General features: G+C 42.8%; 1 protein-coding gene across 1 annotated transcript in view; it reads right to left on the bottom strand.

The window, feature by feature from the left end:
* Positions 1-14,001, bottom strand: part of lrrk1 (leucine-rich repeat kinase 1) — a 196,799-nt gene that overhangs the window by 20,785 nt on the left and 162,013 nt on the right. The window contains exons 30-31 of the mRNA XM_084005722.1: positions 2,152-2,346; positions 581-732 (exon numbers count right to left, since the gene is read on the bottom strand). Coding sequence (XP_083861848.1) covers positions 581-732; positions 2,152-2,346 — 347 coding nt within the window. The remainder of the gene's footprint in view (positions 1-580; positions 733-2,151; positions 2,347-14,001) is intronic.

The raw sequence follows: 14,001 nt of genomic DNA, 5'->3' as shown, positions 1-14,001 counted from the left end.
CGTGAAGCATTTTCTTTATTTTCTGAGCCCAATAGATGGCGCTCTCTGTTCAACAATGGGTTGAAGGCCGATATATTTCCATTGCTTTCAACCCTTTGTTGAACAGAGAGCGCCATCTATTGGGCTCAGAAAATAAAGAAAATGCTTCACGAAGCTTCATTTGGACATCACTAGTAAACGCACAAGTTATGTGCGTTTCGGCCGGCCGTCCATACGGATCCAGTGTTTTCGGGGCCTAAAAACACACTTTTTTGAAACCAGGTCCCAGGGTGAAAAAGAAAAAAACGGCATCCCTCCGTTTCGTGTTCATTTTCATGTAGACGGCAAAAACGCCTACGCTGGGTTGTAACCGACATCTGATGCCAATTTCATGTCAACACAGAAATATATTTACTGAGAAAAAAGTTGACACGTTCAATACTTGTTTTCCCCGCTGTAAAGGGCTGTAATGCAATGCAATATTTGACATATTAACAATAATGCATGCCAAGCACAAGTTGGCCGAAAAAATAAAATAAAATGTATGAATAAGAAAAGGTGCATGAAGAAATGTTTAACAGACTAAGGAGTTGAAACAAACCTGGCGTCCTTGTCTCCGTCCCAGAAGACAGCGCTGTGTCCCTGCAGTTGGGACAGGAAGAGCTGGGAGTGGCTGTCACAGGACAACACATACCTGAGGCAGGGGAAGTTGGGCTCCTGCATCTGCCTAACACACTGCATGGCCACCGGCCTCTGCACACACACACACACACACACACACACACACACACACACAGACACACACACACACACACACACACACACACACACACACACTGTGTGAACTAAAGTCATTCTACTTTAGCACCACTCATTGCATCCTGCTGAGTAGAATCTTTGGAATATGTTGTGCAATGTTTAGAGTTACAATTGCATTGCTTGTTGATCAAACTGAAACATTATTATCCTAATTTATGAGGTCAGTTGATTGTTGTTGTCACTCTTTCTTCACTCTGTCGTGATCGTCCTTCAAGGAAACAGTAAAGAGGCATGCTTTTGTTGCCATAGTAACAGAAATGTTTCCTCTCATTCACAATAACATAATTATTTTTTTTCTGCGCCATAGTTTCCAGTCGTTTACAGATCGCTCTGTGCTCCTACTAGTCAAACACAGCCGTGACGGAACAGAAAACTTCCAACATGCTGTCTGTCGGGACATTGTAAGGCCTTCCAGGCACGTTGTAGGTATAAAACCATTGAATGTCGACATGATTCTCATTATGGTTGTGATCTGATCTGGAACAGCTGTCAGGGAAGAATCAGGAGGATATCAGGGAGTCTGAACCAGGCATATGGTGATTGTGTGTGTCCCATCAGGTTGCTAATCATGTCGCTAACCAGTGGCTGGCCCCATCGCTAAACATAACGCCCACCCTATGGTTCTCCCTCAAGATAACACTTCAGTGTCCGCAGTTGTTGTTTTCTGTCAGTGAGGAGATCAACTTGTAGGCTGGATTGCATTGCATTGTATTGTAGTGCATGGAAGGTTTACTGTCCAATGTGACATGGTCATGATCCCTCACAGGCTTCCCATTCGCCAACAACAGTTCTGTTCTGACCTCTAACCCAGGGCTTTGTAATGGTAGATGAGAAGTATTTGTGTTTATGTTTGTTAAAACGGTTTTTCCCGTTATATATATTCCTAATTACATGCAGTCGTTCATATTCCCATTAACATAACGTTATCTTGTACCTATTCTTAACAGCATCATCTGGTGTCTTGTATCTCTATTCCAGCTTTACTAACTGTTGTCTAGTTGGTTTGTGTCCAACACACAGTGCTGGAGGTCAAGAGGGGACATGTCTCACAAATTGATGTAAAAACACCAACTGAGACTCATGTACAGTACATGTCCAAAACCTGAATAAAAAAATATATCACAAACATATCACATGTCTTCATCTGAAAATGATCCATTAAGAATAAGAACTATTTCAGAATATCCAAACAGAATATGATGTTTACATGACACATATCAATGACGAATTATTATTGTCACATTTGGAATAATAGTGGAATATGCGTGTGCATGTAAACGTAGCCACTGTGAGTAGTACACCTAATCAGACTATATCCTACAAAGCAGAAGATAAAAAACAGTTGTGTAATACCTTCTCTGGCTTGGTGTCCCAGCATTCAATCAGCAGACTGTGGAGGCAGCAGAACTGAACCTCCTCTGGACGGCCCAGCACTGGCCGGATGCCTTTGGAGAGCTTCTTTGCTATCTGAAGCTGGTGGTGACCTAGAACTGGCCTCCGTCCAGACAGCAACTCATACAGCACCATACCGTAGGAGAACATGTCCACCTTTAGAAGACAACAGGGAACATCGTGGTCAGGTTTCACAGTTACATCTAAGGGGGTCAGTGTGTTGCTGGAAGTTATGCAATAGATGTCAGGCATGTAGATGCAATGGAGAGTGAGATGATACTGAAGAGATAAAACAGTACATGTAATCATATCAAGGCATGATGCCAGAAAAACGTTTGGAAGTTAATGTCAAACTATAGTCCCTTGCTAACCAGCAAGGGAGATGGGGGAGGAGATGAATGACTGCTTGACTTCGGGGCTGATTACACTGAGATGCAGCGCCCACAAAACCTTTTAGCGCCAGGTGCAGAGTCGCACCGCTCGCCAATGTTACGCTTGGCCCAGGAAGCCATTGAATGGAGCAAGAGATGGGCATTACTCATAGGCTGTAAAGAAGAATGGGACGTGGTGACGTCACCCGTTGTTTTGTGGACTATGGTTTTGAAGCCTCGAGTTCGCCATTTTGGAATTTTTTCAACCAGTGAAAAGTGATCATATTTGGACTGTGGAGAACGAGTGGATCTGATGAACACAAGCAGCAGAGCAACAACCTCACTGGATCTGGATTCATCTGAATTCTGGCGTAAAGCTGCTAACAAAGTTAGCTTAATACTTCAAGGTCAACTTTATAGCTAAGTGTTGAAGTCATCTTAGTAGCTGACTGCATTGGTAGCATGGTAGCCACCTGTCAATCAGCAGGTAACCCCGCCCCTAAAGCATGCCCTGCTATATATACTGTATATCCAGGTTTTTTACAAGACAGGAAAACACGCTAAAAATAGACAATACATTCCTTTCCCATTGCCAATATGTTGTTACAACATTAAAAGTGTCATGGTAGTTACTTTTGTTTTTATACCTATTACTAAAACCAGATTTGGTGATTGTTGGAACAGCAGAAAGACTAATAAAGTTCTTACGTCAAGTTTGAACGAAGCGAGTATCGATGATCAGCAAGGCAACGTCACTGTCTGACTGGAGCTTTAAAGAGAGCGTATTCATTCTATGTTTGGTACTTCCCTATTGATGATATTTGTTATATATTCAGTTTAACACACAGCACATGGTAATACATGATAATAAATTACTATTACTGCAACGTCATTTGTCCTGCGAATGACAGCCAATTGTAAGCTTCCCTCTGAAGACGAAAGCCAGATTGTAGTGGGTGTTTATGTCGAGAGGGAAAGAGGCTTCATATAGGGCTTTGGTTTTTTTCCTCTTGTTTGCAATTGATTCCAAAGAGCACATTTGTTCATTCAGTGTGTTTAAAAAACAACAACAAAAAAACAAACACTTTTACTTTTTTTTTTTTAGACTAATTTCATACTTGAAACCCCTATCTGAGGACCAAAATATTCAAGTGGTTTCTGTCTCTAAGCAGTCACAGATAGTGATTGGGGGCCCCTGTTGGACTTCCCAGAATAACTTCAGAGGCAAACAGTTGTGCAATACCAAAACACTAAGCTACTTGTGTGGTGACATCACTTTGTAGTGACTCCAGATACACTTGAGGTCTGTGGTATGTCCTGCTGACCTCAATCTGACTAGTCTAGCACGTCTCACTTCTTTTGTAGTTTCGAATTTTAGAATATTTATTTATTTGCATCTTATCAACCCTGCAGAACCCTAAAACAAATGATGTTCCCGTACAATAAAAATACACTATTACGATGGAACAGTTTGAACCACGTTTGAAATATGTGGCTAGGTTTAGGTAAGACCTCTACTTGGTTAGGTTTAGGCAAGACATCTACTTTGTTAGGTTTAGGTAACAAAACTACTTGTTAAGGTTATATAACAAAACTGCTAAATAAGGTTTTGTAACAATACTACTTGGTAAGGTTATGTAACAAAACTTGGTAAGGTTTAGTTAGTTAGTTAGTTAGTTAGTTTCATTTATTGTCCACGGTGTGGAAATTTGTTTTTGGTCTCATAAGAACAACAAGCAGGAAAACAACAACACTTACACACAGACATCTTCAGGGCAAAAAGCAGGACAGTAGTGGCAGTTACATTACAACCCATCAACGGGGCAAACTTTGTTAGGTTTAGGTAAAATAACTACTTGGTAAGGTTATGTAACAAAACTACTAAATAAGGTTATGTAACAAAACAACTTAGTTAGGTTTAGGTAACAAAACTAAATGGTAAGGTTATGGAACAAAACTACTTGGTTAGGTTTAGGTAACAAAACTACTTGGTTAGGTTTAGGTAACAAAAGTACTTGGTTAGGTTACATAACAAAACTACTTGGTTAGGTTTAGATAACAAAACTAAATGGTAAGGTTATGGAACAAAACTACTTGGTTAGGTTTAGGTAACAAAACTACTTGGTTAGGTTTAGGTAACAAAAGTACTTGGTTAGGTTACGTAACAAAACTACTTGGTTAGGTTTAGGTAACAAAACAACTTGGTTAGGTTTAGGAAACAAAATGTCCAGATCATATTAAATAACATAGATGAAGAGTGGATTAAAAAAAAAAGTTGATTTAATGGAATTAAGACTCCAATTTCATGGAAATCCACACATTTAATTTTGTAGGAGACAGAGTTGCTATATCAGTGCTATTGAAAACAAACAAAGACTGCTGCTCTTTCCAGTTATTGTCCATTATCTTATCTTAACAAAGACTTCAAAATCATTACTAAAGCTGAAGCACTCACTTCCATCTTAATGAACCAATAATTACACAGGATTTATTAAGAATAAACATAGTTCAGAGTACTTAACCAAAAAAATAGAGTCAAATTAAACAACTATTGCATCACTCGACGAATGTCTTCCTCCAGCACCTGGACTCATCCTGATCCACAACTGATGTTATGTATGACATTAAATCACATCTTATACTTTATACTGTGAACTATTGCAAACCCCCAGTTAATATTTTGCTAATTCCTGGACAAAACTGAAAAGCAGTTCTACTCAAAAAAGAAATGTTATATCTAAATGCATTTCTTAATTTTTTCATATTTAGATTGTATTGTGTTTCCACCGGTGACGTGATGCGGAGCATGGGATGGTTACGAGGTCATGTTTCATATAGTTCTTTTATCGCCACGCTGTTAACACTAGGGGCCCTAGTTTCGTGGCGCAGCGCAGGGTGGTGCAGGGTAGCGGAGCCAGCGCAATGCAAGTTTCGACCAGCGCAGCCTTGCGCACGGTCAGTTTGGTGGATCGCCTGCGCCAAGATGGGTGTGGCGGACACAGATTCAACTTGGCGCAGCAGAAGTTTCGTGGCAAAATGCCTCGCCGAGACTGCGCCGAAAGCCCGCCAGCTCCAACCTGGTCTACTCTTGGCGCAAGGCGAATTACAGCTGGCGGAGTGGCAGTTTGGCTCACCGCCGCGCAGTGCGCACACGTCACCAAGACCTCACAGGCAGGTTTTCACAGTTCCAGGCACATTTAAATGCAATAAATAATCACAACAAAAACTATTTAATGCAACTAATTGAATCAACACATGAATTTATATCTATATAGATTGTCCCATCACATCTGACGTCAGATCAAAGGCGGATGGCACGCGTAACGGAAACTCAGCCTGACTGAATTAACACAGCTGAAACTTGGACCTCTCGGACCAAAACATCAGTTTCATCCTGGGAAAAGTTTGGCCGTCTGGCGCTGCTGCTGTCTTCTGTCCAGCGCCGCCGCTAGCCATTTTGGTGCCCTAAGCAGAATTCCTTTATGATGCCCCCCCCTACCCGAAAAACTGTGATTTAAGGGCGTGCAGGTGGCAGAGTGGTTAGAGCACATGCATGTATGTTACACGTACGCATACGCCGCATAAGTTCCCGGTGTCCCGCCGTTCTGGTGTTAGACGGGGAATCCGGTGCAGCTGTGGAGCGCAGATGATGAAGATGGTGATGATGATGATGAATGGCCCGGCCGGATCATGCAGGCACCGGGTTCTCGCCACCATTATGTCTACTGCTGTGCGCCCCAACCCTGTTTTGTGATAGACATGCCTAAAATGTGCCTACAATTTCTATAGTGATATAATATCGGCATTATAATTATTATGACTATGATTATTTTTCATAATATTTTTGGTGCCCCCTCAGCACTTGGTGCCCTATGCACAGCGCGTGATGCGCGTGGTGGGAGTGGCGGCGCTGCTTCTGTCATTGGGTTGTCAAGTGACAAAACTTGCACTGAACCTCGCCTTGGCGCATTAAAGGTAAGGAGAGGAGCTCATTTGATTGGTAAAGATCTGAATCGGCTGTGTTAATCCCACTCCACGCCTTGTCTCCTCCTCGTCTCCCATTCACGCCTTCTCTCCTCCCTCTTTCCCCTCTCCCCCACGAAACTTGCAAAGTCCAGGCGGACACACCCCGTCGGCGTGGCGCAGATGCGCTGCGCCCCGACTACGCCTGGTCTACGAAACTAGGGCATTGAGTCTGATGAACAATAAAGTTTTCTGAATCACAATCTCACTATCAGAAATAGCAGACAGCAGCGTGCACAGTCGTGCAGTCATGACATGCATTCATGCTGCTTACTGCTAGCTAGATCGACCCACGTCTCCTTAATCTCGAACAAGACCAACAGCAGGATGTACGTGAGAAAGTGGAAGTAGAGCTGACGGTGAGACAAGGAGGGCGTAGCCATGGCAACGGGAACACAGCGTCCCCAGGAGAATGGCAATGTGGCTGTTTTACTTTACTTGAAACTCCTTCAGCTGACGCCGATGATCAAACGCTGAACCAATGTTCACTCTGGTCTTGCTCCTCCTTTTGTCACTTAGCACTTGGAACTGGTACCAAAATGCTGCCCGCCTACCGTCAACGCTTGAGCACAAGCACTTGGCATTAATTGAAGAAGGGAAATTGGCCCCAGCTACGCCAGTTAATAATAGCAATATTGATGTCTCGGGACACATAAGACTGCTGCCAAAGTTTGAAGAGGCTAATGTGGACACATTTTTCACTTTATTTGAACTTGTGGCTGACCTGCATAATTGGCCTGATGCGACGCGTTGTTTATTGCTCCAGTGTGCTTTGAGTGGTCGTGCGGCCCAAGCTTACGCAGCACTGGGGGTGCATGAGTGTCGTACGTGTTTGTGTGTGAAAAAAGCTGTGTTAAAAGCTTATGAACTGGTACCGGAAGCATACCGTCAACGTTTTTGTCAAACTTATGCAGTGTTTGCAGATGAATTGGCAATTCAGTTTAATCGCTGGTGTTCTGCATCCGAAGTCGAGTCCTATGAGGAATTGCGTAGTCTCTGTTTAGTGGAGCAATTAAAAAATGGTCTACCTGAGGAAATTGCGACTTATATCACAGAAAATCACGTTGCTACGCTGTCTGAAGCAGTAGTTTTAGTGGATGACTATGCATTCATCCACAAAACAAATTTTTTTTGGTACACCACCAGTACGTGACCGTGCACCGTGGAGCCGCCAAGCTCCGCGTAAAACCATGTCTGACACACCCACTGCGTCTGGTCAGTCAGAATTTCGCGCTGAGCTCACTCAAAATAAATCAGATTCTAACATAACTTGTCACTTCTGCCTGGGCGTAGGGCATACAAAATGTGACAAATGTGAGGAGCTAAAAAAGAAAAAGAACAAAAGAATAAGGTGAAATCCCGTACTTAGACTAAAGACGCGGCGCTAGGCACTGGCTTGATCACAACTCTCCCTAGTCAGCTGATTAACGTGAGCAAGTCCGTCCTCGAGGTGAGTTTTTCTCCCTTTATTTCAGATGGCTCTGTGTCACCTAGCGCTGATGGAGAAAAATAACCGATTAAACTACTCCGAGATACTGGTTCGGAGGAATAATTTATTTTACAGTCAGCGTTGCCGTTCTCATCCGCCTCCGATTCAGGCCAGTCTGTTTTAGTGCTTGGAATTAACCTGAGTTAAATTAACTGTCTGTGCCTTTGCATAGAGTGTATATAGACGCCGACTTGGTCCAAGGTGAAGTGCTTGTTGGCGTACGTCCTGCGCTCCTGTTACATGGCTCCTGTTACATGGCTCCTGTTACATGGCTTACATGCTCCATGATTCTTGGAAACGGTCTGGCCAAGTCCCGAGTATGGGCCAATGTGTTGCCTAGGGTTGAGGAATTGAATCTACAATCTCTCTTCGATGTGTGTGAGACTCCCCGTGTGTATCCTGTATCTGCTGTGATGCGCTCTGCTTCACGCTAAAGCGGGTGAGGGTGACAGTCGTGCACTGCCACCATTGCCTGGTTTGCCTGATTCAATCCCGCAAAAACAGCTGATTGATGCGCAACAATCTGACACTTAGTTACAGCCTCTTTATGCTAGCGTGAATGACATTAAAAGCGGCGATATCATGCATGGTTATGTGGTTAGAGATGAGGTCCTAATGCGTAAATGTCCTTCGCGCAGCGGACTCCCAGACGCATATGACTGGCAGGTCGTTGTGCCATCGTCACTGCGCAAAATAGTGTTAACGTCAGGCCATGATGATGCGGGTCATATGGGTAACAAAAAGACGTGTCACGTGTGTCAGTTAACTGGTAAGCCAAATCAGAAGATTAAGCCTGTTCCTCTTTGGCCAATAACTCCTATACCTAAACCTTTTGAACATCTGGGGCCTCATTTATTAAACTGTGCGTAGGATCCTTACTAAAAGTGTACGTACGCCCAAAAGCCAAGCTGTACGCAATGTTCCCTTTATAAATCACAGATCACCTACAAGTGTGTGTCAAACGACCCGCTATCCGCGGCTTATGCTCTGCATTCAATCAAGGTTAAGCCGGTGGTTAAAGCTCTGTCTCAGTTTATTTCCATATTTGGACTTCCCAAAGTAATACAGTCGGATTGTGGCACAAATTTTACATCCAGAACATTCTCACAAATATTGCGCTTGTTAAAGATCCAGCATAATAAGTCGTCAGCTCGACACCCCCAGAGTTAAAGTGCCTTGGGACGTTTTCATCAAATGTACAAGTCAATGCTGAGAGCCTATTGTGTGCAATTGGATACCGATTGGGAAGATGGCCTCCCCTGGCTGCTGATGGCGGTTAGGGAGGTGACTCAGGCAAGTACGGACAAGTAGTGACTGTGGATGGATTCAGGCGACGATTATATGCTGTTGGAAGATTGACGATGTTAAAACTGAAAAAAGCACAAGTTAAAATGAAACAAGTGTATGACAGGAAGACTGAGTGCCGCTCTTTCAAACCTGGTGACCAGGTGATGGTAATTTTGCTTGTCATACACTCTCCATTTCAGGCTAAATTTGCAGGGCCATATACAGTGATTCGCCAAGAGAAAAATTACAATTATGTAGTGGCCACGCCAGATAGGAAAAGACGGATTGCAACTGTGTCATGTAAATCTGCTGAAGCCCTACTTTGATCGTGATTGCGTTGAAAAGGTGGAGTTGCCGACTGTGCAAACTGAGTTAAGCTCCGTTCTCAGTGGTGGCAATACTGGACGAGGACGGCGCTGAGTGGATTCAGAGTTGCCTTGCAATTTCTGTCTCCTCCATGCCAGTGGAGGTAGACATCTTTGAACCTGAAGATGCAGCATTGTTGGGAAAACTCACCAATTCTGAATCTTTGGCTAATGTACCGTTGTTGTTGAGCCATCTGACTCTTGATCAAGCATCTGAGTTGGGGGCGCTGATAAAAGAGTAGTCTCAGACTATTCTAATAAGCCACGATATTGACGTCGGCGAAGCCACCCCAATTCGGCAACGCTTCTATAAAGTTTCTGGGGAGAGACAGAAAATCTTAGAAGGCTAGGTGAAGTATTTACTGCAGAATGATCTGGCAGAAAGGTCATATTCAAGCTGGACAAGTCCTTGTCCTTTAGTTAAAAAGGCTAATGGAACGCATCGGTTCTGTACCGATTATAGGAAATTGATTAGTGTCACGAAATCCGATTCATTTCCCCTCCATAGAATGGATGACTGTGTAGACCAAGTGGGGTCAGCTAAATTTGTCACCAAATTGGACTTATTGAAAGCGTACTGGCAAATTCCGTTGACCGAGCGTGCACGTGAGGTTTCCGCTTTCATTATGTCCAGTGGGTTATATGACTACAAGGTCATGGCGTTTGGCCCACGCAATGCTACCGCCACGTTCCAAAGGCTGATGAACCAGGTAGTTGCAAATTTGGACGGTTGTGCAGTCTATTTGGACGACGTAGTTGTACATAGGGCCACCTGGAATTCACATTTGGAACGGCTTCGCCACTTGTTCAGTCGACTCCCACATGCCAACCTCACCGTCAACCTGGCGAAGTGTAAGTTTGCCAGGGCGACGGTGACCTACCTAGGTAGAGTGGTTGGGCAAGGCTGCGTGCGCCCTGTGCGTGCAAAGGTCCTGGCCATAGATAGTTACCAACCACTGACCAGTAAGTGAGAACTAATGAGATTTCTCGGAATGATAGGGTACTATCAAAGTTTTTGTAAGGACTTTTCCTCAGTCACTGTACCTTTGACAACTTTGTTAAAAAATAACAAGTCTTTTGTGTGGACACCTGCTTGTCAAGCTGCGTTTGAGAGCGCCAAAAATCTTCTCTCGTCTGCACCTCTTCTTTCAGCTCCAAAAATGGATGAGCCATTTAAGCTACACGTAGATGCGAGCAATGTGGGAGCTGGAGCCGTTCTGACCCATCTGCTATTTCTCTAGGAAATTCAATTCGTATCAGTTGAATTATTCAACAATATAAAAAGAAGCACTGGCACTCATTTGGGCTTTGCAAAATTTTGAGGTCTACCTGGAGGGTAGCCCAACGCCCATCATCGTCTACAGTGACCACAACCCATTAACTTTCCTTCACTCGCTTCAAAACCCGAACCAGAGATTGATGCGATGGAGTATTTTCCTCCAGCCATGCAATCTGCACATTAAACACATCAGAGGTATAGAAAACGTGATTGTGGGCGCGCTGTCACACGCTCCTGCCCCTAGTGTGTCTAACATGTAATTTCTGTGCAATCTCCTGTGTTGTCTTGTCTTTAATGGTTCTAGGCTCCTGGAACATTGGGGACAGTTTGAGTCCAGGAGCTACTGGTAAGGTTATGTGCTGGGTAATGGTTTGAGAATGAAAAAGGAATAATGATATTGATTTTCAAAACTGGATGTGGTTTTTTTTCTTCCTTTTTTGACTAAATTAATTATGTGGCCATTACATTTTATTATTGCTGTTAATGTTAACAGTGACGGGGTGATAGAGAATTAGGCATAACCGTAATGATGTTGGTGATGGTTATACTGGTGCTGATGAACTAATGGTGTCGGGTAATGGAGTTTTGAAGTGGTAGATGGGTGAATAACTTATTGTCATTTCGATGATATTTGATATTGAAGATGTCTTTTTGTATTGTATTTTGAAAAAAGGTTACTCTTTGTGACAGCCGGCCACGGAGGAGCATAAGAGGAGTAGTACTAAACCACCATTATGTGCCATTTCCGGTATTTACACTCCGACCCCGAGAGGGAGCCCATGGGACACAGCCAGCTAGACCTACAATCAAGCCTATGCCCTAATATGGAGTTCCTGTGGAGAAACTCTGCGGCAGCCAATCACCGCCCAGATTACACAGCACAAAAAGGGAAGTGAAACACACACACAGGAGAGTACCTTTGGGGAAATTAAATGGTGGAGTTGGTCGAGAAAGTAGGAGGTATTACTAAAGTGCTGTGTATGATCTGTGTCCGTAGGAGTAGTCTGCTGTGTGCCACTGTCCTGGAACGTCTGAGATCCCGCTGTATGACCCTTGCCTACCTGACTACCCCCCGCCTGCCTCGCCCTGATCTACCTGAGAATCTGCCCCGGTGTGCTTGACCCTGCTTCTGAACAATGACGATTCTATTGGATTACAGACTTGACACTGCTGCTAACATTCACCTCTCACGCCCACAAACCGACAATAAACGTTTGCATTTCATTTGGTTTTGTTGTGGACAGACTGCATCTGCTGCCACTGCTTCCTTTAGTTTATCTTTTGTTTATGTAACATGCAACACGCATTCACTACATTACCCACACACAACACACGCTCGCACTTCACGACTGAATACTGATCGCTTCCTGTCTACATGTTAGTCTTGTGTCATTTTCTTTTGTGTTGTGGTTTATCAAATAAACAGGATTATTGTTAAATCTTATCACGCCTCTGTCCTCCCTCATTGTCAGGTTACCCTAGGCCATGACACTCAGCCATTTTTCAGTTTGTTTTTTTCCCACCCTAACTGGCAACCCCAAAGACTCTTGACCCCTGACTAGGCAGAGATACCATGTGATACCAACGTCATTATTCTATTGGCTCACAAGCCTTGCTAGAAGCCACAGCCACACGTCACACATCTACACAGAGGTAAACAAAACATTAATTTTGGACCAACAAAATATTTAAAAATTATTAATTCACAATCAAAACATTTTTTTCATGAGAAATGATACTCTGATTCTGCACCTTTCTAAAAGCTCTGTTGATGTATTATTATTTTTTAAATTATTTGTTTAAATATAAATGTTATCAATATGACCTTATAAGTATTACTTATCTAGAAAGCTGTCAGTGGTTGGTAATTCAACATATTTATTGGTCATGTTTTTGGAACACCCTCTAGTGGACTGGAAGTAAAAAAAACACATTGCCGATGATGGCATTTGCAATGTTTAAGCCTGTGTAGTGTAGTTAATATTAATAATAGGCTGAATTTGAGCATTAAATATCCAAATATAATTTAATTATTGAAAAAAATATTGCATGAAATTCAAATAGTATTATAGAGGAAAATTGACAGCTCTAATTCAGACCAATTACAAGTACTTACATTTTAGTACTTGATGACACAGAGTGCCAATATGAGCACTTAATAATACCATTACAGTTCTCACAATAACTTTGTTATTGCAGAGTTTGCAGTAGGAATATTAATAACTGACTGTTTAACCTGCTTTCAGTTACACAGTTAAAAGAAATCTCAGACACTCAGAGGAGCAGCTTATCACTTTAAGGAGAATAGTGCTGATACACCTTAAAGGTCATGATTTAACATGTTTGTTCAGGTTATTGTTGCAGCTTATTAGGCTCCATGGTGAGAGGTTAACACTGCGTTGCTACGGTGGTGTGGATGTAATTTTCTGAGTACATTACAGTTTGAGTACATGAGCACAGTATCAGACCCCATACTGTATCAGTGCATACCAGTGTATTCATACCGTGTAGTGTGTCACATGGTCCGTCTGGTCGTCTGTTACTGAACCTCGGTACACAACCCTGTCTCCTACTAAACTACATTCCCACACAAATAAACTACACTCTCAATTACATTTCCTGGGAAAACAATCTTTTTCCTAAACCAAACGGTATCACTATCAAACAGTTTGAAACACGTGGTGAACAAACGAAAGAAGACATGCTACAAAACTCCATAGTTAGATTAAAAACTACTTGGTTGTACAGGGACACTAACATCAGTCACTGTGTCTGTGGAATCGTCCACCAACCAGACCCCTCCTCAGACTCAAAAATTATTTGTGATAGATCAAGAGCAGACATAATCCACGACAAAATACATTTCCTCAAATCGTAATTCACAGTGCAGTTCAGTTGTGTGAGAAGGTCAATTTAAGAGAGCAAGCTGGGGTTCAGGACTTTTCCACCAAATGTGTTGTGAATATGTGAATATGTTTGGAGATCATCAAAAGGTGT

Source organism: Eutrigla gurnardus (assembly GCF_963514095.1).
Source record: "Eutrigla gurnardus genome assembly, chromosome: 1".
Taxonomy (NCBI): domain Eukaryota; kingdom Metazoa; phylum Chordata; class Actinopteri; order Perciformes; family Triglidae; genus Eutrigla; species Eutrigla gurnardus.
The sequence above is the reverse complement of the archived record's forward strand: the minus strand, read 5'-3'. Positions and strand labels throughout refer to the sequence as shown.